Here is a 24,751-nt window from a genome sequence, read left to right as displayed (position 1 = left end):
TTAATACACCTGAAAATGAGCAGAGGTGGTGCCATCTTTCCAGCAACGCAGGGTTTCTACTGTGACAGAACGACAAAGAGGACAGGTTTTCTCCCTGTCAAACCAGAGGCAGAGGCATTCTTCACAAAACACGTGCTGCGGAGACAAAAGGGCATCATCACGATGAGGGCAGGAGGTCCGGTCTTGTCACTAAGTATGCACACTCAATAGGACAGCTACTAATAGGGACCCAGTAATGATTCAAGTTCAGGTGGACAGTGCAGCTGATTAGCAGTACTCACATGATATGAAAAATAAATCCCAGCATTACTAGTACATCAGTTTGCCAAAGGTAATGATATATGACTATATGCTATGATACAGCAATAGAAAGAAACATTAAAAAGGCCTATGACATTTGGGATAACAAAGTAGTTGAGAGGGTTTTCTCTACCCTTTTTCCATCCTCAATTCCCTGGGTTATTTTACAAGTCTTTACTTAGCTCAAACAATCCCCTTTCTTCCCCCTACTCCTTACTGCATTTGGTTTTTTCTGCTCACACCACCCAGCCCTAGTCAGTAGCTTCGCAGTTCCCATTTCCCCTTCTCTATAAATGTCAGTTTTCACCCCTTATCTTCTCCTCTCATTTCTACACTGAGCCACAACAGGATTCTCCCCCGAGACTGCCTTGGGTACTAACAGAGATCAGGAGGGATGGCTGTCCAGCACACACCCCATCTACTCCAGACTGGAAGAGCAGAAATAGGGCAAGAAGGGAGTATTAGAAGCTACAAGAAGCGGAGACCTCCTCAACACACGTGGAGTCAGCAGAAATGTTACTCATCAAAATCTCAACTCTGATAGGCACATACAAAGAGAGCTTCTCTGGGGCTTACAGCTTGATAACATCTGCACAGACGTTCACAGGAATAGTAAGAGGCACTTTTGATGCACTGGTGACCTACTTGCTTTAATTTGATAACCCTGTTACAAAGCATGGGAGTGTTAAAGCTCTTCAGAAAAAGGCTCTTGAGCTTTATTTTGATATCACAAGAGAGCATATATCCCACCAATTCCATTCCCAGAAATGGCTGAATCATTCTGCCTAAGGTCTTCCCGCAGGCACCCACACATCAGCCAAAGACAGCCTCCAGGATGCAGGATTTCAACTCCAACAGACAAAGCCTGACCGAGTTATAAGCAACTGAAGAGAAAATCTTGGGGAAGTCTTGCCATGAGCCTTCAGCTGGCCTCTGATACATTAACAGAACCGAGGGCAGCGTGGTGTGTTTGAAGGGCTTTACCAGCACCAGATTAGGACTATTGCATTACTCCGAGCATGCCATTCTTAAGCTCTAGGTTTTGCCAGTGTTTACCAAAAGAGAAACAAAACAATTCCCAGCTGCTGGCAGCGGCGACCAATTTCTATATGCAGAACTACTTTTATTCCTGGCCAGGTGTTCAGAGGCCAAACCGTGATTACACGGTGCTGCACCAGCCTTCATGCATCCTATCAGGCTCATCCTGGATCTATGCCCCTCTCATAGCACTTGCTCATAATTTGGTTGGCCTATTGACTAGCCAGTCTCCCCAAGGGTTAGATAAAAATGTCTTGCATTCTAGATCCAAGGTCTGGACTGCCAACTGGCAGTCCCTGGACTACAAGGCTGGTCTTTTCCATCTCAATGACCAGCCCCTATAGAGTGGCTCAGCTATCATGAATCACTGGCTATCCGGAAGAGGGCAATAAATATCCACTAGGACCTAGATCAAGACCCAGCAAATGATTTTAGAAGTACTCAGGCTGACTGTGCCTCTCCCCAGCAGCAGAAGTTAACCAAATGAATGCCAACAGGGGAACCTGACGTGGGAAGCTTGTGGTCTTACCTGGCACATAAGGATCAAAGGTTCCCTGAATTCTGCTTGGCAAATGGCACAGATGTCACCTGCCTCACTGCACTGCTGGCTGGTAGCACGAACTCCATAGGTCTGTTAGGGAGAGATGGAAAAAAATCCCAATGTCAAAGGGTTTGAAGATAATCTGGTTTGTGGCTAAGCATATACATAAGGCACTGTTTTTCACACCCAGATTCCCTGCATGACCTGGGAAGGACACCGGTGTTATGTCACTGTGTATGGGGAAGGGAGATTTCGGCACCAGCACACAGAACACAGGGAGTCTGGAGCTCTGTGTTCTCTGTTTTGTTTTCCCCTCGAGCTGACTCCATCTTTTAGTGCCTCCACTTGTGGAGCAATGATAATGAAATTTAATGAGCTCAACAGGGAGCTGAAAGGATTAATTCAGCATCATTTGCAGAGGTGTTTAGATAGTGGGAGGTATTATTATTAGCAAGTTAGACAATAGAAGAAAGAATAACAGCAGCAGCACCCACAGGCTTCCCACTTTTCTTTTTAAATATGTGGAAGGTAAATGTTGCTTCTCCTATTGTAACAGTAATAGGGGAAATGGAAACATGCTGAAGAAAATGACCGGCCCAAGCCCACAGAATAAGCAAGGCAAGCTCTAACAAACTTCTGTGATGTTATGTTCCTTTCCTCTACAGTCTTTGATTTTACCATTTTAAAATATAAGTCACAGTATTTCACGGCAACAGATCTAAGTATCAGTACTATACAATGCGATGCCTGGGATAATTTCTGTGCACTGTAGGATCTCCTTTAATGTCATTGCACATCAGGCACTACATAATTCTATTTAAAGTCTTACTCACACTCTGTACTACAAAGTTTTGCCAGCTTCTTGCGGTTTTGGCCTTAATGGAATAATCCATATTACATAAGGCTTCCAACCAGACTAGCAACAATCTCTTACCATAGCTGGGACAGGGCAGATATCAGAAAAGGTTCCTAATATCCCTGACAAGAGATACCAGCTTATCCAGCCATGGGACAACAAATCATTTTATTCTATGATCCTGATACACTGATTTTCAACTCCTTCATTCAATAGTAACAAGGTTCCACCTACGAAACTGGTCTAATATGTACGACCACTTACCTGTGGGGTGCAAAGGACCTTCAGTGCCTTCCGGACACTTCCCACACGACCACAGATGTCAAAAGACTGCAATAAAGGCATTCCATTTTAGATACTTTTCACAAAATGTGTGTGTGTGTGTGCATGCGCATGTGCATGTGTGTGTACAGTCCAGAAACTCAGGAAACAGTGTCTCCAAATGGATACTGGAGGGAACAAAGATCCTAAGTAACAATGGTGCCAAAAAAGATTTCATGGTGATCATGAAATATGTAATAAATGTGAATTGACAGTACAGAAGGGTAGCCAAAAAAGCTCTGGTAACAATGGACTGCAAATCAGGGACAGGACAGAAAGAGGAGCAGACATCAGGGGGTTGTGGTAGGGTAAATTGCCCAGCCCAACTAGGTAGGAAAGGGCTAAAATGGACCCATTCCCACCCTGAGAACTGAGTACCTGAAAAGCCCAGAAGTGAGGTTAGAAAACACTGCAGCTAGCTTGAGAAAGAGGGAAGGAAGGGCAGTCTTTTCACATAAAAGAGGCAGAAAACGGCTTTCCTCAGCCTCTGGGGAAAAGGGGGATTTCCAGGGCTTTGCAGCTCTGCCACACAGCTTGACACTTCAGGGCCCAGATGATATTATGAAAGAAGGAGTGGGAATTGCCTGTCCTGCTGCAGAGAGTGATTTAGCAGAGTGCAGTGATTAAATGCTACCAAGAGAAGAACGGCCTGAGGAATGAGAAGCAGGACTGAGGCTGAGTTGCTCCCATCCACCTAAAGAGTGAGAAACTTCAAATGCCAGGAAGCGAATGAGTTTCCAGCACCTTGGTACTTTGCAGATGCCCAAAGATGGCCAACAGCAGGGGCAACACCAGGTCCTTTTCTTCCTCCCTCCCTCCCTCCCTCCATTGCCCAGCAAACATGATGTAACTGCACCTGGAGAGCAGCGCTCATTCTGGGCTCCTTATTAAGACTAAAAGCAGTTCAGAGAAGGGCAGAAAATAAGCCTGCAGAAAATGATTTCTGAAAAGCGACTAAAAGACATAAATATTTACAGCTTGGCTGAGCAACACAAAAGTGGGGGGAAAAGATGATAAACTGCCTACAAATATCAAGAGGCTGAGCAAGGGAGGAGACACTCAGCATTCTTAAAGTGAAGACATGGTACTGCTAATAAAAGGGAAAACAGCTTGAAAACCTAATCCGGTATGCCAGCTTCATCTTCCTTGTCTGTGGGCAAAACACAGGGAAAAAGACACAATGAACTAGACAAGATATGAAGAAATGATTGTGCAAAGAACAGCCCTACATTAGTTGGGAGAAGGGCCAGATGACATAACGGGACCTTTCCATTTCTAACCTGTTTGTGTGAGAAGCGGCTAGGAGGGCAGGGGAAGATGTGATGCAGAATATGCAGAGCTGTAGTGGACTAGCAGTACAAAGGCACCAGAATGCCTGGAGTTGGCTTTCTATTTTTTTTTTTGGTTAGCATGATTAAGTGGGCTCACTGCAGGGAATGCCAATGAGATCATCGTGCAATAGATGTGGAATCCAATGAAGGCACCAATAATGCTTCCAGTCAGCACGTAAAAAGGCTCCCAGGGTCCTTCCAGTAATGCTTCCAGTCAGCAACTAGCACTTGAGGCTGCCGACTACTACAGACTTTTTATCTTCTAACAAGGATAGGGATCAGCTCTTTCCTACAGTCCAATTCACAGCTTTTTCTGGTTGCTTTGCTTACAGTGTGCCTTCTAATGCCTTTGCTCTGGCTCTGATGTCTCCTCTTCTCCCAGTCCATTTCCCTCCTTCAGTATTTTTTCCTCTGGAGTTTCCTGTACCCCCATGTTTCAGTAGTCTAACATCCATTTATCACCCCACGCACTGAAGTCTATGTTGCATCAGTCATCTTTCTAGCAACATGATTGCAACAATTGGGTTCACAGACAGTGAGTGCTTCTGTTCAGAATAGGGAAAAAATAAGACCTGGATGCCCTTACTGATGAACATCTGAGATTTCTTTGCCAAAATCAGAGGTTCATGTTTACACAGTCCAGACAGAGACACCAAGATAGCTCCCATCAGCTGCACTATATACAACCTTCTGAAAGTAGAGCCTGCTTTTTTGATGCAGCCCTAGCTGAGCCCTGGATTTTTGCCAGGAGCACAGAAGGTCTGAGTGCCAAATTGGCTTCTGTGGTTTTTCTAATGTGGTTTGTGGCTTTGCTAATGTGGACTCCTTTGGGTATATTTTCAGTGTCTCAGGCAAGGAATTAGACCTGCAACTCTTGTGATTGCAAATGGGATGCATGCACCTAGTATTTCATGATCTGTATTGGAAGAGTGTGCTCCCACTCTTCTTTCACTTCCAAGCAAAGTCTCTAGCATGCAGAGGTCTAATCCTAACCTGGACACATCTGTGGTACTAAGTAGTTGCCACTCAGTGATCTGGGACATGATCCTGGACCTATCATCCTTCAGCTGGCCTATCCTTTCATTTACACCTCTGATGAACTAGATGAATTAAAGGAAGAAACATGCATGTTAAAGGCAAAGGCTGTAGCCAAGGCACTTTCACACAAGTGTGCCCCACAGTACTGGCCCTAAGTTATAGTCAAGGCCAGTAGACAGCTGTTCTTCTCTCCTCATGGAGCGTCTAAATAACAGATTGGCAGAACTTTTCAAAATGAGGTTGCTTTTCCAATCTAGATTATCACAACACCACCTATAAAGGCTTCATAGTAGGGAAACATCAAGCTAGCTCATAAAGAACTGCTTGCACCTATGTGTCAGGGCCCTAACTGCATTAATAGGCCTTCATGGCCCTGACGAGCCTCACCTGGGGTCTCCACCCATAATCCCTGCCCATGGGCCCAGGAGCTCTATTTAAGCTCTGCCATGGAGGCCTCAGTTTATGTTTGAGCTGTGCTGTTTGAGTGCTAGTTTCTTGCTTGGCCATAGCCATGCCTGTGCCTAGCTACAGATCCCACTGATCTGGACACCCCAGCACAAAGAGACTTCCCACCTTGAGCCTGTCTCATCACTATGGCTATGCCCTGCAATTGTTGGACTGTGTCTGACCCTCATTGCCTTCACCAGACCTGATCCTGACCTGTGGATTGATATTCTGGCTTTATCTGGGACCTGCCTCACCACCTGAAGATCTTGATTCTTTGAACCTGGCTATCACCTCCAGGCCTGCCCTGCTTGCCTTGTTTGGGTGTGCTGTGGGGCTGAGCCCTGGCTGGTGAGGCCCTTGCCCTGCCAGCTGTGTTTTTGTGCTTGGCTCCCCTTTCTCCAAGGAAGAGGTGTCCCCTACTGCTTCTTCACACTATGATGACTTCTCCAGATGTAAGAAATGGCATGTAGAACTGCAGGTAAGCATCTCTTCTCTGGGTTTTGAGTAATTTTTGCAAGAAAGATCACTTGAAATCTGTCCTTGTAACTGTGATCTATATACCTGACCTCACAAGCCAGAAGGGCATGGAAGGATTGGATACAGTTGTCTAGAGGGGATCCAGACAATGACATCTTTGAAAGGGATAACAATCCTCTCCCACAGCACAGAGTGAAGAGCAGGAAACACAGAGCTGAGAGAATGGATGGGTGTGCAGGGAACTACACTGGTCTCATGTGCCTTCTATTCTGGCACTGGTTGCTCTCTTTCTGGCTTGATCACAGACCTGCTGTGACCAAGTCACTTCACCTCCCATGACCTCCTCTGCCTATCTTGCCTACAAAAATTGTAAATTCCTTGACAGCAGGGGTTGCATTGCCCCATTCCTATACAACATATAGCTGCAACTGCAGCCACATCTCACATAAGAGCTATAGTATTTTGTATTGCTCAGCTATCCACTAGCTCCTTTGAGCTGTTTTCAGCTCAGATCTATTGTCTCTTCTCTGTTCTTCAGTCTGCTTTTGCAAAGCCATAGCCCCTTTCTCCTAGGCAGAGACAAGCATCAGGGCTGTAGCAAGCCTGACTCACTTGGCCTTTCTCAGAGGGATGGATAACACAGGTGTATCATTGTTTGCTTCAGCTACTGCTCTGTCCCTAGGCAGGGTTCAACACACACAATTAGAAATACAACTATTTCTAGACCTCAGACTTGAGACTCTTCTACATAAGTCACACCTATGCATTTACAATTGTACAGGCAGACTTTGTGCTCGCTCTTCACATTCTTATTTTTAAGGAAACATTAATTACCAGGACCTAGAATGGGGCTAGAACTACCTGTTTTACCCAGGCAGGACTTGGATGACCCTCCTTCTCCCTGCTGCATTCAGTACTGTGAGTGACAGAGTGCCTTGAAAGACAGAGGAAGGCTGAGAGAAACATTTAACTGTCTGCAACCTTCCTTTCAGTGTTGCATCTAGAAGTCTAGAGACAGCTAACCTCTCTTCCAGTACTGGTTCCCCAAGACTCCACTCCTATTCTCCTCTAGCCTTCATAGAAAGGTATTAGAAAGCAGCAATGACTTCATCAGCCTGATGCAACACTACATGAACAGTCACAGATCTTCCTCTAGCTCACCAATGCCCACATACTGGTGAAGCAAAATGCTTTTGGCAACTAAAGCACATGGTGTCCCCAGCTGCTGCAGCTTCCCTTCCTAGGTAGTGATAGCAACAATCAAAAGGTATATTTGTTCTCCTCAGCTGTGCTTCTTTCTCTGCTCTTGCTACAGCTCACATAGAGGTTATTAATGAGGTGGTACTCACCTTGCAGAGGCTATACAGGATGATCAGGATCCCACCTAGGAAGTAGCTGCTGGATGGGTCATCTCCCATGATGTATTTATACCATAGCTGGATGGGGACAAGGGAGCGGAACAGCTGGCTCAGCTCCTCAATAACCAGATAAAACTTTCCCTGTAAAACAAACAAGTGATACATGATTACTATCAGGAATTCAAAAGAAGCGCACGTAGCAGGTGCAGGGCTTGAAGCTTATAGGACTCGTGTTCACTGTCCACCTACGCACTGTTAAATGATGCAAAGACCAGTATTTGTGAGATGCAGCTTTCTTTGCAGCCATTTAACTCGGTGCCTAGAAAGGATAACTATCACTTCATTGTTCCTTAGTGCAAGGTAAGTCTCTTTGATCCTATATACCCTTCTGAAGGAACAGAGATTTAAATGTAAGGTGACATCGGTCTTCCTGACAACTTTCTAGATCATCCCAAAGAATCAAATTAATTACCTATTTGCTAGCATCCTTCTGCTTCCACTCAGGTGTGTGTTGGATCTTGTACAGTACACAGATAAAAAGACTGGCCCTGGAAAAAACCCTCAAGGCATTTTAAACTCAGAGATACCAAATCTTCCTGAGGACCTTAAGGAAGAAAAGGTGGGGAGGGGGGAAGCATGTGGGTTGAGACACTTCTTTCTCAAAAGAGCCTCAAAGAATGGGCAACATCCTTTGTAAACCTTCACCAAAGCTGTCCTTGCTATTCTGGTGTTTACTCCAATTGGAAAGCTTTCCTTCCTTGAAGGACGCCTGCAAGGTAACATAAACTCCCTCCTGGCTTACTACAACCATGAGGTGCAACAACTGAAATTGTTTTTTTCTCATCACGTAATTTCTGTTTTAAAGCACTTAAGACTAGGGCTAAGAAGCTGGCTAAATAAGGCTATCTAATATAGGGCTCCCCAGTCTTAATGAGGACGTGTTTATGTTCTGTCCCACACTGTTTAAAAGGGAGAACTGGTGACAGGGCACTAGGTCAGGGCAAGCTGTGGGCCCAGAACTATGCTTAATCTGCAATGACATTATCTGGACTGAATGATTTGTTTTTGACATGTCAAAATTCTTTTATTTGGTAAGATCATGGAGAAGGGGAAATTCCCCTGGAATTTTGCCGCGTTGTCCCAGTTAGCTTTGTCATCAGTGATGTCATTACAGGTCAACCATTAATTGGTGAGATTTGGAGTGGGGATTAAGTCCTCTGCAGTCCACGAGGCTAGCAGCAGCTAGCGCCCTTCCCTAGGGTCTCAGAGATGAGATCACTCGGCAGGCTGTCCTGCTGTACCGAACAAATCGAATCCTTCAGAGAGCTCTGGCATTCTCATGATCTCATATCCCCCCTGGGACAAGGAGTGAGGTCACACCAGTGGTTGCTAACGGACCTGGGCTGCTTTCTTCCTTTCCCCCCATCCCCTCCTCCTTGTTAATCCCAGGTGGCATCACATAGCAAAAATGTAACAGCAACAATCTGGGGTCCTAAATGCAAGCAATTTATTAAATTAGCACAGAGGTCTCTATCCAGCCTCATGCTTCAATACAATCATCGTTTATTTCACGAGCCCCTGTGACAGAGGGTCGCAGTCTGCTAATGACTACGCTGTCACTTCCTTCCCTTCACACAGGCAGTTCTCTGCCTCCCCCTCCTCAGCCAGCTCTGATGAAAGCTACCAGCAAGCTAAAGGCAGCAAACTGTTTGTTTTCTCTGACTTGTTCCTCCCACCAGGCTCACACTCATCTTCTTTTATTTAGCCTTGCTTCCCTAGCAGGCTGGGCTGGGACAGGTCACTGCTTACTTTCTCATTGCATCAGATAGAACTTCTGGATTCAGCATTTGAGGCATCAAAGCTGAAATTATTCTACAACAGAAGCTTTTGAGGCACTAAAAACACTAGAACCCACAGCAAGACTTAAGGAAAGATGGGTCACAGGCAGCCCTAGGGGTCCAGACAGGCTGCAGAATTGGAAGTGGCAGAGCGTGACTCTAAAATGAACATGCAGCAAGTGACAAATTTCAATTTTCTAACCACAAAATCTCAACCCTTTACAAAGCTTCCATAATTCCTTTATCTAATGCAGATCTTCAGTTTTCAATGGTAACCGCAGGGTATCAGGGTATCTTAGCAGCTAGATACTTGTTAACACCCTCACAAGAGTGCAGTTAAGTCTTAAATGGATGCATCTTTCCATCCAGCCCATGAACACCACCCACTTGACCATTCGAGAGGCCTGTTGATAAGCTTAGAGGGATTACAGCTAGGAGAAGGGAAGGAAGACAAGCTGAGCATCATTTAGAAGAGAACTAGTGCTACAGTAAATGCTTACAGAAATGTAAGTCTTGTCAGGCATCTCAGTCCCCAGTGCAACACACCAGCCCTTTTTTAAACTAGGAAGAGTGCCTAGAAAATCAGAAGTAATTCTATAAAGGGCTGCAGCAGAAGTGGAGTCTTCCTTTTGAGCCAGAAGCTTTGAAAACAAGGGTTGTTCCCTATAATTTCAGGAGCAAAATTTAGCCTTCAGATAGCAGTAACTTACCGCAGGCGGCACCCATCACTTGTAGGCACACTCAATATACCTTTCTGTCTTCTGCTTTTCAGCTCTGTTATATCTCGGCCATCTAGGTTGAAGTTTTCAAAGCCAAATCTTTGTCTCAAGCTGTATTTTGTCTGAAAACTTCAGCTAAAGTATTTCAGCTATTTCTCTTCAAGATTGGGAAGAACTGTGTGTCATATTAAACACAAATACAATTATTGCTCCTGTGCATCTGACTTGGAACAACAGCTTGAAATAAGGCAAGGCCTGCCTCTGCTAGGTGACTTTTCCTATTTCATAAAAATCCATGTAAATCTGAGAATCTTCTCTTGAATACACTCACTCTATAGAGATTGAACAGCTCTCTAAGACCAGCGAAAGTTATTTTTGGTGAGCCTGTGAGCCAGCCCCAATGCATGACTGGACTGTGCAGGAGCCAGCCCTCCAGAGCAAGCATACCACCTTGCTGGACTGCAGAGATTAAATAGGATATTACCTGAAATTACAGCTCCTGGTTAGGGTAGGGTCAGATACCAGAAAAGAGTCTCTGCTCTCATCAAGCCCTTGCAACAGGTTGGAGTTAAGCCTGACCAAAATGTAAGAAGTACAGTGCTTACCCTGCTTCCTCTGTAAGGTCAGCTGCTGTAAAAGCTGACAGTCTACTACTACTGTTATCAAACACTTCATTAGCACAAGTGGCAGAGGACTGTGCTGTGGAACTGATTATAGCAACTCCGCTGATGAGCCTTGTGATACCACATGGTGAAATTTTGATTTTTTTTTTCTTTTTACAGAATGCTTTGTTAAAAACTAAGTCAATGACTCAAGTATAACCCTCCATTTTCCCCTACCTCCTTCACCACATAGAAAGACCGTTTTTATACTTTAAATCAAGCTCTTATTTTGGAAGAGCAGAATTCAGGATTTTCATACAATTGCAATTTTATTTCTGTAAATGCTGTATTATACAGTCTGTAATGATGTGAACATACTCCTTTTTCACAGAAGGTGAATGGTACTCATTAAGCATGTGACTTTAGTATTTTGTTATATCCTTGTTACTTGATGGCAGATCTGATCCTACCACTTCATGCTATTTGAGCTCTGCTCAGAGTAGAAAATTACGGAAATTTCTTCAGTCTTTTTATGACATCACCACTACAGTAAAAGATGAAAAAAACCAACTTATTTTCACATTGCTGGCTGACATAAGGGACAGCTATTCTTTGCATTTTCTAAATGAAAACTTGAGACACTAAGGAAAGACTAAGGTTAAGGTAAGGTTGTTTTGGTGTCCAAGCTGAGATGTCTGGGATTAGACTTTTTATAAAGCACTTAATTTTATAGATCACATTACCATTAAAAGCTAAACCACTGACTTCAGTTTGCAGCTGTACATAGCTCTTCTAGAACCACATAAGAATTATTTGGCAAAGAAAAGGATGGAATTTAATTCTCCAGTGTAGCATTCAACTTTTAGCTTGTAGAACATTCTTCTTCCAATGGTCTCTTTGTTCTCTATGCACTTTACAGTTTCTACAACAGCTTCTTTCAATACCTCACCTTGCTTCATCCGTGGTGCACAGTATACACTGGTGATGGATGGAAGAAGTCTTACAGAAAAATAACACGGAATCACATAATTAAAAATTGAATCACGATATACACACCAAAGGAGGCAAATCACAGCTGCAGAAGCAATGCTAATTCCCACATAGCCTAACCAAGCACTGACTTTGTGGTCTCTTTTGACATAAGGCTTTGCATAAGTGTGCATGTGTGCCTCCACAGAAGGAAACAGAAAGGCATGCTAAGGTTTTACACAGCGGAATTAAAATGGGATGTAAGGGAAGTGAGAGAAGTTGCAATGAGGCAACTGTAAGTTGTGATTAGCACTCAAGGGAAGTTCCAAGTCTCACTTGTTCTGTTGCCAGCAGCATTAGGACATATTCTGAAATGGGAAGATGCTAGAAAAAACTTCTGAAACCTGCTGGCAATTTGGATCAGAGGAGAGCAGGCTCTGCTGAGATTTCAGGTCATATTGCCAATATAAGAAAGTGTTGGGTAGGAGCAGTAAACAGGATTGTGGCACAGAGGATGCTGGTGAAAACCCATGCAAGACTAATGAGGAGTAATTCCAAGGTGGGACTAGAGGGGAAAATGAGTTTTTTAGTTAGTGCACAGCACTTACAAAAGTCACATCTTGGATAACTTAAACTGGAAAGTTAAACTTGGAAGGCACTGAAGAGCAATGATTCCTTTAAAAAGTTTAGTAGCAGTGACCTTCAAAGTGTTAAGTTAAGGAGAGGGACAGAAAAGAGTCCCAGTTCCTCAGTACCTAGTCTTATGCTTTAGTGAGTCTTTTTCTTTTATAAGTAATAAATCCCACACTTCTGGCTCTGGGACATCACATCTGTCCCAAACCGCAACAGGTAAAGTCTTTGCAGAACCATCATGTAGTTCCTGTGGGTCTAGAGGATCAAAGCTCAGATTGTTGTCCAAGAAGAGTGAATCTATTTCTGAGTGAGTTCCCCCAAATAGCATCCAAGATCATCGAGGAAAGGGTAATGAGAGGATAGGCTGTCACCTATCTGGAAACACCACTTTAGCCACACTACTAGAGATGACTAGGATTAACTTGCATATCGCACAGTACAAGAGAGCACAGACAAGGAGCAGGAAGATCTTTACCTGGATATGTTTTGTAATACATCATCTATGTGCCCGCTCCCAGTGCTTGTTTTAACGCCTCTGTATTTTTTGATCAGCATCTAGAAGACTCAAATGCTCCATGAGACCCTGTTTTTCTCAGGACGAAAAAAATGTGCACAAACTTCATGTTAAATGATTGATAAATATCTGGTCCCATGATGAAAGAGAGGCTGCAGGGACATTAGAAGGCCTGCTGCCATCACAATTAACACAACTTCCCTCTGGCACCTTCTCTCCTAATGTGAGCCTTCTGGAAGAGGCTGTGGCCTAGAGAAAGTGCTTTGGCAGCAGCAAACTGCTCTGGCTTGACTTCTTTTCCCCAAGGCAGAAGGATGGACTTTGTTCTATTCATGTTCTACATGAATGCCTAGTGCAAGAAAAGCTTGTTGCTCAAGGAGCATAAAACTCTGTGCATGCAAGTCACTTGTGCAACTAGTCATGTGATGGAGGAATGGTCAGTCTGACCAGTGAGAAAGGCTGGGCACCAGGATTTTGGACATGGTATCCCATGGAGCTGAGCTCTCACACAAGACAGATGCAGGTTGCAGAAGAATTCTAATCATGATATGGTAAGTGCTCATTTTCCTTACAGTAATTGTTTAATTATACATGGCTGTGCACAGGGACAGAAACAGGTGGTGGCATGATAACCAAAGCAACTCTGGACATGCTTGTGCTCCATTAGAACATGGAAGAGCACTGGTGCTACTCAAAATCAAGTCTTACTAGCTTCAGACTCACAGAATACACAGTTATGACAGACCAGCTGACACAGTAATACATTGCTAGATAGCTTGCTTCAGCTGAATGATCCAAATCATTCTACTTCATGAAAAAGACATTCTGATATTTCTTTCATGTCCAAGGTGCAGCTTCAGAAGGAATATGGAAAGCTTAATGTGCCAGTTCACATGGCAGAGCTGTAACCATCTATACTAGGAAACATGGTATGCACCTGAAAAAGGTATCTGGTCCAAAGTCCAAGTGCAAAACTCTGTAAAGAATGGCTCCCACATACAGGTCAAGTTTTCTCGAACAAGATTTGATGACATGGTACTTTAAAAAAAAAAAAAAACCCAAACAAAAAAACCCCAGAAAGTGCCAAAAAAACCAACCAACCAAAAAAACCCTCAAGCAAATATTTTCAAAGATGTAGTGAGGAGTCCACGGTGCTAGTGTGGACTAGTATTTGTACACTTGCCCCTAATACCATTTGAACAGCATAAAGAAAAAGCTTCACATAAGTAATGCCACCCCTACCACAAAAAACTCATTTGCAATGTCTAGATCCAGCTTTTAAACAAAACTGACAAGTATTTATTGAATGAATAGTAATTTCATATTATGTTTTCAACAAACAAATGTTAGTGTTTTCCTTTTGAATTTTCAATCTTCTGGAAATGCAGCCCCTTGTAACTTGGCTGCAATTCTGTATTGAGCATGCAAAGAAAATTCTTACTTAAGGCCTTTCTCATATACCAGCCATTAAGACTGTTAGAAAAAAGTGTGTCCTTGGTATCTTTCTCCCCTATATATATATTTTTTTTTTTTTTTCTTTTGTATATATGTAAAAGAACTTGGGATACCAGTCTCTTTTGGTTTGGTTTTCTTTCTCCTCCCTCCCCCCTGCCATGCTTCACTCCATTCTCCAGGATATCAGCTTAGATTGCTGACAACAGCATGAGGAGGGGATGGGAGACTTGCAGGCACCTGGGATTTCCTAAAGGAAATCTTTGGCAACTGTGTCTTTTTATTATTTATTTCCTTATTTTTAATTCCACCCCCCTCAAGCTGTCATTCCTTAGCAGTGAAAATGAAAAGCTGCCATTTATGTGTGTACAACAATGGAGGCCTCTGCAGGCCACATGGCTCCTGCAGTTTAATTTACTTTAATTCATTTTATATTGAACCAAATGATCTTATTTGCCTTTTTTAATGGAGAGCCTTCAGCATCCAGGGTGGGAGCCAAGCCCCCCTTCCAAAGAAATTATGAGCCCAGCTGCTATTAAAACTTGATGTGCTCATCACAGCTCATGGGGGAGGAAGGAACATCTTTAGCCACAGGTATGCTCCTTCTCCCACGAACTCCCACTGATTCTTACACTCTTACACTGTAGAGGTGTAAGATTGGAGTCTGATGTTGGGTTTACCTTCCGTTTTCTGCTTTTCTCCCCTACTTGCGAGCTCTTCTTTCCCTGCCTTCCAGCTTGATTGTAATCTCACAGCCTCTCTTGGTACCTCTTTTTGCTGGGCTGGTTTGGAACCTGGAAAAATCTGGGATTATTTTGTCAAATTTTCAATCTTCCCTCATTCTTTGGAGGGGTTGTTTGCAGAGGTATTCCATTTCTGAGATATTAAAGCTTGGAGAACTCTGGCTAGCTGTATCCCCATACTATAGCAGTCTTCATGCTTCACGCACTCATGTTTACTGTTCTTTGTATTCAGACTGCAAAAACAAACTTCTTTTTCTGCCTTTCAATTTTAGTTTGCCTTTTCTCAGTTATTAAAGCATGACTGATGCTATAAATCCAAGATGGTTCTCGATGTCATCTTAAACCAAATGCTGTTCTTCCTGTGATGGGGCCATATTAGGAATACATGACCCATGTACCTTAGACTGGGAGAGACTGAGAACTGAGTGCTCCAGCCCAGATTTTTCATGTGTTCACTGTCAAAATGAAAAGATGCATCTGAGGTAAGCAAAGTTTAGTACTGTTCACTATTTCCATTAGTGATCTTGATGGAACAAAGTAGGCTTATCAAATCTGCAGCTGAGGCTGAGACTAAACTGGGAAAGGCTGTAAACACACTGGAAAGAAGGATTAAAATCCAAACTTATCTTGACATACTGGAGAAATGGTCTGGAAAACAGGGAGGACTGAAGACAGTCCAGAAGAGAATAATAAGATCTGGAATGAATGATCTCTGAGAAAAGACTCAAAAAATTGGTGTTGTTCAGCGTACAGAGAAGACTGAGGGGAGATATGAAGACTTTGATGTGTAAAAGAAAAGAATCTGATCTTGCTCCAATCACAATGGATTTGGAGAGGTAAGAGACTTAAAGAAGGACATTCAGAGGAAATGCCTCGTACTAGAAAGGCCATGCAAGCATCAGTGAAAACCACATAGTATTCAGAGAAGACTAGAATCTCAAGGAGCAGCACGAAAAGCCAGACTAGCTTTGGAAGTGGCTTTGAACTTCCAAAATGAGGAAAATCTGAAGGGCCTGCTCAGAGGTTGAGCACAGAATCATCACAGTCCTGGGTAGTACGCCATCCATGGGCAGGTTTTATCATCTATTACTGACTGCCAGCAAGAAGGTACTGCAAAGAAGCTCGAGATTAAATACCTCTACCCCATTCACAGCTGTGCTGAACTTTATCCCTGACAGTGCAGCAATCTCCACTTCAGGTCCTGTATTATGGGGAGCTAGAGGCTGCTGTTCTGACTAGTAGTATCAGTAGAAAAATTCTCAGTGTATATATATTGAAAAAATCTTCTAGCTCTACTCTGTGAATTTAATTTATATTTCTCCAGCAGCTTGCTACCTGCTACCATTAAGTGACAGCCATCCAGAAGCTCATAAACTACAAGCTAGGCTTCAAGCAGAAACACTACTACAAGCACATGGGGAGGAAGAGAATAACTGTTTCTGGCAAGTATTAAGATAGCAAATAACTTGATAAGAATTTGGTCGAAGTTAATGTGCCTAAAGTGCAATAGAACTGTTCTAACTCAGAAAAAGCTTACATTTAAAAAAACTCATCTGAAAAATAAGATATGTAGCATTGAGCTGGCCTGTAGAAGTAAGTGAGCTCAGCTATGTGGTTACCAATTAAAATTTCTATGGCATCCTGGGGTTCTCTTGGAGCTCTCCCATCCCACTTTGATCTTGCTTAATTTTGTCACACCAGATCTCATCCCTGGTTGGCTTAATGGATGCAGTGTAGAGAGGGGGATAAAAATAAATCCAGATCCATAGTGGTAGGTAACAGCAGTCTCAGATGTCAAGGGACAGTGAGACCATCAACAACATCCTAAGACAAAAAGGGACTTAAAAAAAGTGAGAAATATTGCTATCCAGAAAAAGGTATTAAAAATGAAGCATCTGTGCTCTGAGTCATTACAGGCCCTTGACAGATGTGATCTTACCAGCCTCCCACTGTAGCTGCAAATAAAGACCCCTTCTCTTTCTTCTCTCCCGACAAGGATTAATGAGTACTTGGGATAGCTCTCAGACAAGCAAGCAAAGGCTGTGAACCTTTTCCAACACTGCAATTTATCTTGGGAAGACTATTCACATCACTTTTCCCTCCCTCCCCAGGCTGGATTATGCTCTGACCTAGCACATTAATCTCCCAAAATAAAATAATAATAATAGAAGAAGAAGGAAAAAAAGAGCTGGACAATTGCCAGAAATAAATTAATAACCATCTCAAATAGCCCTGCTGTGCAGGAACAAACTGCTCAACTCCCCTGCCACCCATGTCATTTGTAAGCAAAACTATTCCCAGTTTAGAAATCCTCTTAAGTGCCCTGTCTGAGACTTTCAGCGATTAATGATAATATCTTGCATCTATATAGTGCCTTTCATCCCAACAGCTGCCAGAAAGTTTCTTTACCAAATGCAATTAATACACATCATTGTTACATTTGCCACTGAAATGTAGACACTACTAAGTGAAGGAAGGGGCAGCACGACAGATCTGTAAGAGTAAAAAAAATATGAAAAGGTATTTCAAGAAAGAGAATATAGTGAGAAAGTTTCAAAAGTTAGGCCTAGTTAACATATGATTTTATAAACATTTAAGTATGTTAACCATTTAGTTAAAATATTTCTTCACACATGGTTAGAACTGGTGCTGTTCTTTGTGGCATCAGTAGCTTCAATTTAATACTGTTACTTCTTTGACCGAAGTGGAAAGCCAAAAAGACAAGTACTTGCAATTTGTTTCCATTAAATTTGTGCTTCAGAAATATCTATTAACAGAGATTACTCAGAAAACAAGACTTAGAACAAAGTCAACCAGAAAAGCAGTTATCTCACTGCTAGTACCTACTCCTTCTTAAGCAATGCTTACTGCGCGCTCTCTCTCTCTCTGGACTGTATTTACTTGCTGGCATTACCAAACCCTTGCTCAGGTCTGCGATGGCTCAAAACCCAAAACTCCTTACCCAGGTGACTTTCTGCCATAGTTTTATCAGAGATTTTATTTTTATTCTTCCACCCATATTTCATGCTGCAAACGTGTTGTAAAGGTATCAGATTATCAAAGACAAACACCTGAATATCAAGAAGAAAAGAGACTCTTACCTTTGACTTGACAGCTAGGATGATCTTAGGCAGGGCAACAATTAGGCATTTCAGTGCGATGGTGAGGTACTTCAGTACAAAGTCTGCGATCCCCACAATCCACATCAGGTCGAAGAAGTCCAGCCTCTCAAGGTTGGGTTTCAGAAATATAAGGCTGAAAGGCATGACCACAAGGCTCAAATACCAATGAGGAGAACCTCACTTAAGCTTCTTGATACCAGCTATATCCACTGCTGGCCATAGAATGTCTAGAAACTCCACTGAACTTCAGTGAAGTTCTCAAGGGCAATAGGAATAAGACATGCAAATTAGTCCCATGGTTCCTCTGGGCCTCTTGACTTGTTTTTGCCCATTTCTACTGAGGTCAGCAAGTTTGCCCACTATCAGAAAACAGGACCCAAATGTACAAAATCTGTTTTGGAAGATTGCAATCCCCACAACCTGTAATCCACACTGTAAAAAAGCCTTTGGTGTAATGACAGTGCCTTTAGTCCACAGGCTTGCTCTATCAGATCTGATTGTAAAAGCTTATCCTTGGAAGTCCAAGTCATCAGAAGTTATGATTCCTTGGGGAAGCCACGGCTAAGTCAAGACTGCTGTATCTTGCTCCTCTGAGGCTGGCTTGCCACAGGTGGAACTACTGCAGGGCAGCAGTCTCTAAAGGTACTTGTGCATGTGAAACAAACTGGTGACAAAGGAAGCATTGTATTAGACCCGGCAGAAAGGTCAGAACTTCAGGTGTGTCATGCTCTGACAGTGGCTTGCCACTGTCTGAAGCAGACCAAGAGACAGGCTGTGTTAATTAGCAACTCTTACCTGAGCCAAAGATCCAAAAAAGGTAGTGCCCCTTACATAATGTTATTGACCGGGCTGAACATTTGCTCTTTAAAGAAGGGGAGTCTAGGACAGCAGAACTTCATATAGCAATGGGCAGGAGCTACTGATCTGAGCAGCTATGAGGACTGGACCCTACTCACACTGAAAAAACAGGATTCCTCTTCAGAATATTTGCCTACTAAAGCCTCATGGTAGAAAGCAAAAACTTAACAAAAAAAAATGCAAAAGTAAAATAACCAACCCAGAATGAAAAGCCTGAACATGAATTTAAAATACTCACAACACTGGCACAGCACAACAGGTAAAATTACACCCTAAAAACAGAAACAGAATCAGAGACTTTACTACTATTCATGCACTAGAAACAAGCGAAAAGTAAATAAATTAGGAAATGAAAAATAAGCCAGAAAGGAATAAAACCAAAGCAGCTATTTCTAATTTCACAGGCCTGCCTCAGGAATAGTCACAGGTCCCCACACGGCAAGCAATAGATACGCTAGCACAAGCATGACACAGCAGGCACCACTCTAACACTCACAGGAATAGGGCTTTTCAGTTAAGCAGTTGCCCAGTCTGTTCACTGTTAATAAACTACAACCTGAACAGTGTGTAGGATGGCCCAAATTTGCTGAAACCCTTTTATTTTAGATGATCCATCTTTTATTTTAAACTAGTCCCATTCATGCTTTTAACCTTAACCACCTTCTTAGAGACACACAGTTTCCCTGCGGTGCAAACAAATTTCTTCTTAACGCTTTCACACTTCTCTGCTATACCTGTTTCTTCTCTACCATTCCCTCCCGCAAGCCCTATACAGAGTATCCTATGGCTTGCCATCTCTCATTCGGACCCACACGTACAAGCCTTCTCATCTCTCCCCCTTTCTAGATGCATTTACATACACAGCTTTCCAATGATCAAACCCAAACACATTAGGGCAATTCCAAAGGATACCAGGGTTGTGGGCAGACCTTAACTCTTCCACATAGACAGTATTGGTGGGAAGAAGCAGGGAAGCAATGAAATAAATGACTGAAATAACATACCCAAGAGCCATCTAGCCATAACCCAACTGACGCATGTTACACACATTGTATTTTCAGTCTGAAGTTCTAAGTCCCCTTCAGTAGGACAAATAAAATTTTCATTGGGAAGATAATTCATATGGTTTTAGCTACTAATATCAAAACTACTTTCTCAAGTAACTAGGTTTCATATTGCTCCGTTTCTTCCTATTTACTCTACTAACATCTCCTTGGTTAAGTTCTGTATCTTTGCTTCCTATCTGTCATTTAATCCCTGCTTTATTATAAGCAGGGATAGTACTGAACCAAAACCATGGGTACTAACTTTTCTGTATTTGAGAAGCGCTTTAGTCAGAATTTGAGGCTATCTTAATTACCCCAGATCCAAATGCCTCCAAGCCCTGAGGACTCTGAAGTAAAACACTACTATTTCATCTCCAGTTTATCTTCTGTAATAGACTCAAAGCTTGATAGACAGAAAAGAAAAAATTACTGGAAGAGGAAAATCAGGGGGTCAATTTCTTATCTGCTTCCAACACCTGCTCTTTATGTTCAGTCACAGCAGTCAAAATGAAAATTCAGAAGTCCTACTATAAAAAAGTATCCACCCTGCTTCGATACATAGGAAAATTGCAAGTGTACGTGTTTCAAGCAGCAACACTGTAGTGTATCATCACACCCTAGCCCCTGGTTATGTCATTTATTGATAGGAGCATAGTCCACTGGTAGAAGCAACACACACATTCTTTTCCTCCATTGAAAGGTATTACAAAGACGTAACAAAGACAGCAGATACCTTAAGTATGCACACTTCCTCCCAAAGTGTGGGGAAAAGTGGGCTTCCCTCTTTTCCTCCCTGGCAATTATCACCTGCTTCCATCATGTACAATGTAAATTTTGCCCACCTGTTGTACAGCTGCTGAGAGCTGAATGTGTAAAGCAAGTACAAGGTGTTTCCCGTGAGAAAGGCCAGGATCCAGAAGACAACCAACACTGATCTCTTCTCCTGAGCAAGAAAAAGAAGCAGAGAAGATAAAGTCAAAGTCTCAAGGGTTGCACTGAGCCTTCGACTGCTGAAAAATGCAAGACTAAAGCAAGGGACACAAATATGCAACTAAGTGTTCAGTAATTAGTTTATTTACATAGGACTAAGACTCAGAAATAGGCTGCGAGGTAAAGACATATATAAACACAAGCAAAAATGGCTCTCACTCACCTAACCTTTTCAAATAAAGCAACTTCAGAGAAATTAATGGTGAATATTACAGCCTTACTTGCAGAACAGAGTTTTCAAAGTTGGGATCTTTCTTGGGACATCTAAATTCTCCTGATATTTAAAATGACAAGCAGGTTAAAAAAAAGTCAGTTCCATATATTGTACTATAATTCTGAGCTGCCACCTGTCTGGAATGACACTTCATGAAAGGGGTGTTTTTTGTCAAACAGATCCAAAGTCACTTACAAGAAGGCTTAGCTAAATCAAATATAACATAACCCATCACTCCGTGCAGCAGATACGAATGTTACCTGAATGCATGGAGGTTTTAGAACATGCATTTTTGATTGAAGAAATAATTAAAGGTCAAAAGAAGTACAAATTTTGCATTTCAAAAGACAAGGAACATTATAGACAGAAGCTGGATGGCAGAAGACCTTGTCCCGGGTCTTGGCCCAGTGTAATTTTGGAGAGTAAATTTTACTCCTGGGAGGAAAAAAACCCAGCATTTTTCTTGTGAGCTGATTTATTAAGAAAATAGCTCTTTGTAGCTATTCAACAGCCAGGGATGTTAGGTTGAGATTTAAAGCAGGCAGATTAATAGGCACACTGCTGGAAAGACAGAGGTGCAAAGTGCAAGGCAATAGCAATCTATTACATGATTGTGCAATTTATCTGTTCATTCAGCATTGTATCACATTTATTCCACTGCTGCTGGTAGATATAAGTATACACTTGTGCCACCCATGTCATTTTTACAAAAAAGCAATTCTAGTCATGTGCTTTTAGTGCTGTTGAAGTATTCCGCTGACACTGAAGATTTTAAGACCTGAAAAGATTTGCTGCTTTCTTTATATTCTAAGCATATTATCAACGGAGCATTATAAAGATACTAACAAGCAATACATCTACAAAATCCTTCAGCTGAACCTCTCAAAACATTATCTAAATGCTAATAAATTAAAACTCATTATTAACTAGTGAAAGAGGTTTCAGCACCTCTGCTGTACATAACGGGGAAAGGTGCAGAGAAGTGCTTGAAGATGCACTGCCAGTCAGTGGCAGAATCAGAATCAGATTACAATATCCCCGACTTTTCCCCTCTTTGTTTCACTATGCCACACTTTCACAAAAAAGCAAGATGGAAACTGTGCGAGAGCATCAATGGGGAGAAGTAGGAAGAAGAATAGAGGATTACAGCACGGTACTCTTATTCTGACAGATCTGTATCCATATAATGGCATTCATCCCTACACTGCAGAAGAAAGTTCACCACATAGATATTGTTTTCTATACAAAGAGCAATGTTGCTTGGGAACATAAGAGAGTAAGATGCTGTACTCACCTTCAGAGCAACCTGTTCTCGGAGTGTTGAGTTGGCATATGCAAATGTGCTGGCCATACCAATGCACACAGCAATCCCTGCAGGGAAAGACACTGTCAAAGTATGTAAGACTGAGTAGGACAATCTTCAGTCCTAAGCCATTTGATGTCAGCATCTCAAGCTCAGAAGAAAATTTACTGGGTGATATTCTGGATGCACTGGGAATTAAAATATGTAGGCGACTAAAACAGGGCAGTCTGGACTCTATAGGAGTTCAAATTCAAGCTAAATGAAAATGAAGCTACTGCAGTGACTTCTTGCCACCCAGCCCAACACAAACACTCTCTTCTAATGTCAGATTCTGTGCTGAAGGAGAACAGAAGCGCTGCAAGTTGTGGCTGCATTGTGCAAACAGAACACAGCTAGATGACAGTATTACATAGCAGTTCAGCAGCTCATGGAGGACAGGGCACACTATCAAAACCATACAGGATACCAGGTCCAAAGAGCAAGATGCCACAGACATGAATCAATACCTGTTTTTGGGAATACTGGCAGAGCTGTAAGTGGACTAAATTCAAGCATTACCGGCTTCCCTGGGATAATAATCTCAGCATACTACTCCCAGAATGAGTAAGGATCCTCAGGCATGCCACGCATACAATTTTGTAGTAAGAGGAGAATTAGATGAATAGATTTTACATGACCACTGAGGGGCTGAAAAACTCAGGTACCATTAAAGAAACCTGGATAGACATAATTTTTAGGAAACTCTGAAGATCAGGACTGCAATGTGTAACTGCTGATGCTGTTTGGCTTGATTTCCCAACTACCATCCTTCTAGCTATACAAGTGTCCCATCCCTCTGAGCCCTTCTGTGCTACACGGAGGCCTTTGCTGATCACCAATGTAAGCTCTCCCCATCTCTCCTAGAGAGAAGTCTGAGGGAGAAGCCTTGGTAATATCCTCAGCCCCTACAGGAATGTCAGGGAGACATTAGGAAAAGGTACAGAACTGATCTCCCACAGGTCAGGACAGGAAACAGATGGGACTGACACAGATGAAAACAGCTTGGACTGAAAGCAGGATGAATTTATCAAATGCATTATCCCATGCATTTGAATATGACCTCTTCATGCTAGACTATCTCTAGACACTGTCATGTGGATAAATGTATCAGACACCACAGCACGATAAAGCTTCCTAACTACCTTCTTACCACTTACAATCCAAAAAGGATAGATGCTTACCAAGTTTATGCTGGAAACAAACTTTAGCCAGGAGGATCAAGATGAAGGGAAGTCCCTTCTGCAGCCAACCGATCACAGCTTTTAACTCTGAAAGAGCTGGGGCTGGAGTTCCAGCTTGTTCGTCACTGCCTTCCTCAGCATGCCCGTGGCGGTCCCCTCCTGCCATGTGCAGTAAGGATGAGCCCCGGTGATGGCCATGGTGGAAATGATGGGACGATTGCCGGTGGTGAAATGGGGCTCCTTCTGTACGACTGGTCCCTTCCTCCCTCGGGGCTGGCATCTGAATGAATACTTCCCTAGAGCCCAGAACCAAACCTGACTGGAACGGCGTGGCTGTGATGGTGCCCGACGGGATACCTGCGAGGCCTGAGAACAGCTGTTGCGGTGAGGAAGCTTCAGCCTTCAGACTTTCAAAAACTCCACTTTCATCCACGCTGGTTTCAGAACTGACTGTTTGGCTCCGGTTTCTGCAGTGGACGGAGATTAGAGAAAAGTGATTAAAGAAAAATGAGTGCCACAAAACTTCTCAGGTAGTCATTTAAGAGTTCCTCATGCACTATCAGAATACACAGGTCTCCAAATGACAGATGTTTTTCACTCTATTTCCTGTTGGAAAGTCAGAGTTGCAGAACTAGAGGCCAGTAATCAGACTCCTAAGATAAGACCAGAGTAATTCTAAAGAACTGATCAAAATGCACCAGTTCCTTCATCTAAGGACCAGAGCTCCCAAACACCCCCTTTACTTTTGGACAAACCAAAGAAATAATCCATCTGATACCAAATTCAACATCTTCTATAACGAATTTAATATTTAAAGAAAA

At 42.7% G+C, this 24,751-nt stretch overlaps 1 protein-coding gene across 1 annotated transcript; it reads right to left on the bottom strand.

Annotated features, from left to right (window-relative positions):
• Window positions 1–24,397, bottom strand: RNFT2 (ring finger protein, transmembrane 2; the record flags this gene model as incomplete). Its single annotated transcript, XM_009587581.1, has 8 exons — window positions 1–135; window positions 1,868–1,969; window positions 3,000–3,065; window positions 7,699–7,848; window positions 18,279–18,432; window positions 21,046–21,146; window positions 22,702–22,778; window positions 23,931–24,397. Coding segments are annotated over 8 exons (1,252 nt in total), but the record flags the coding sequence as incomplete, so codon positions are not given.
• Window positions 24,398–24,751: the final 354 nt, after the last annotated feature.

The sequence above is a fragment of the Fulmarus glacialis genome, unplaced genomic scaffold (assembly GCF_000690835.1).
Source record: "Fulmarus glacialis isolate BGI_N327 unplaced genomic scaffold, ASM69083v1 scaffold25111, whole genome shotgun sequence".
In the NCBI taxonomy this organism is placed as follows: domain Eukaryota; kingdom Metazoa; phylum Chordata; class Aves; order Procellariiformes; family Procellariidae; genus Fulmarus; species Fulmarus glacialis.
This window is presented reverse-complemented; position numbering and strand designations above follow the sequence as displayed.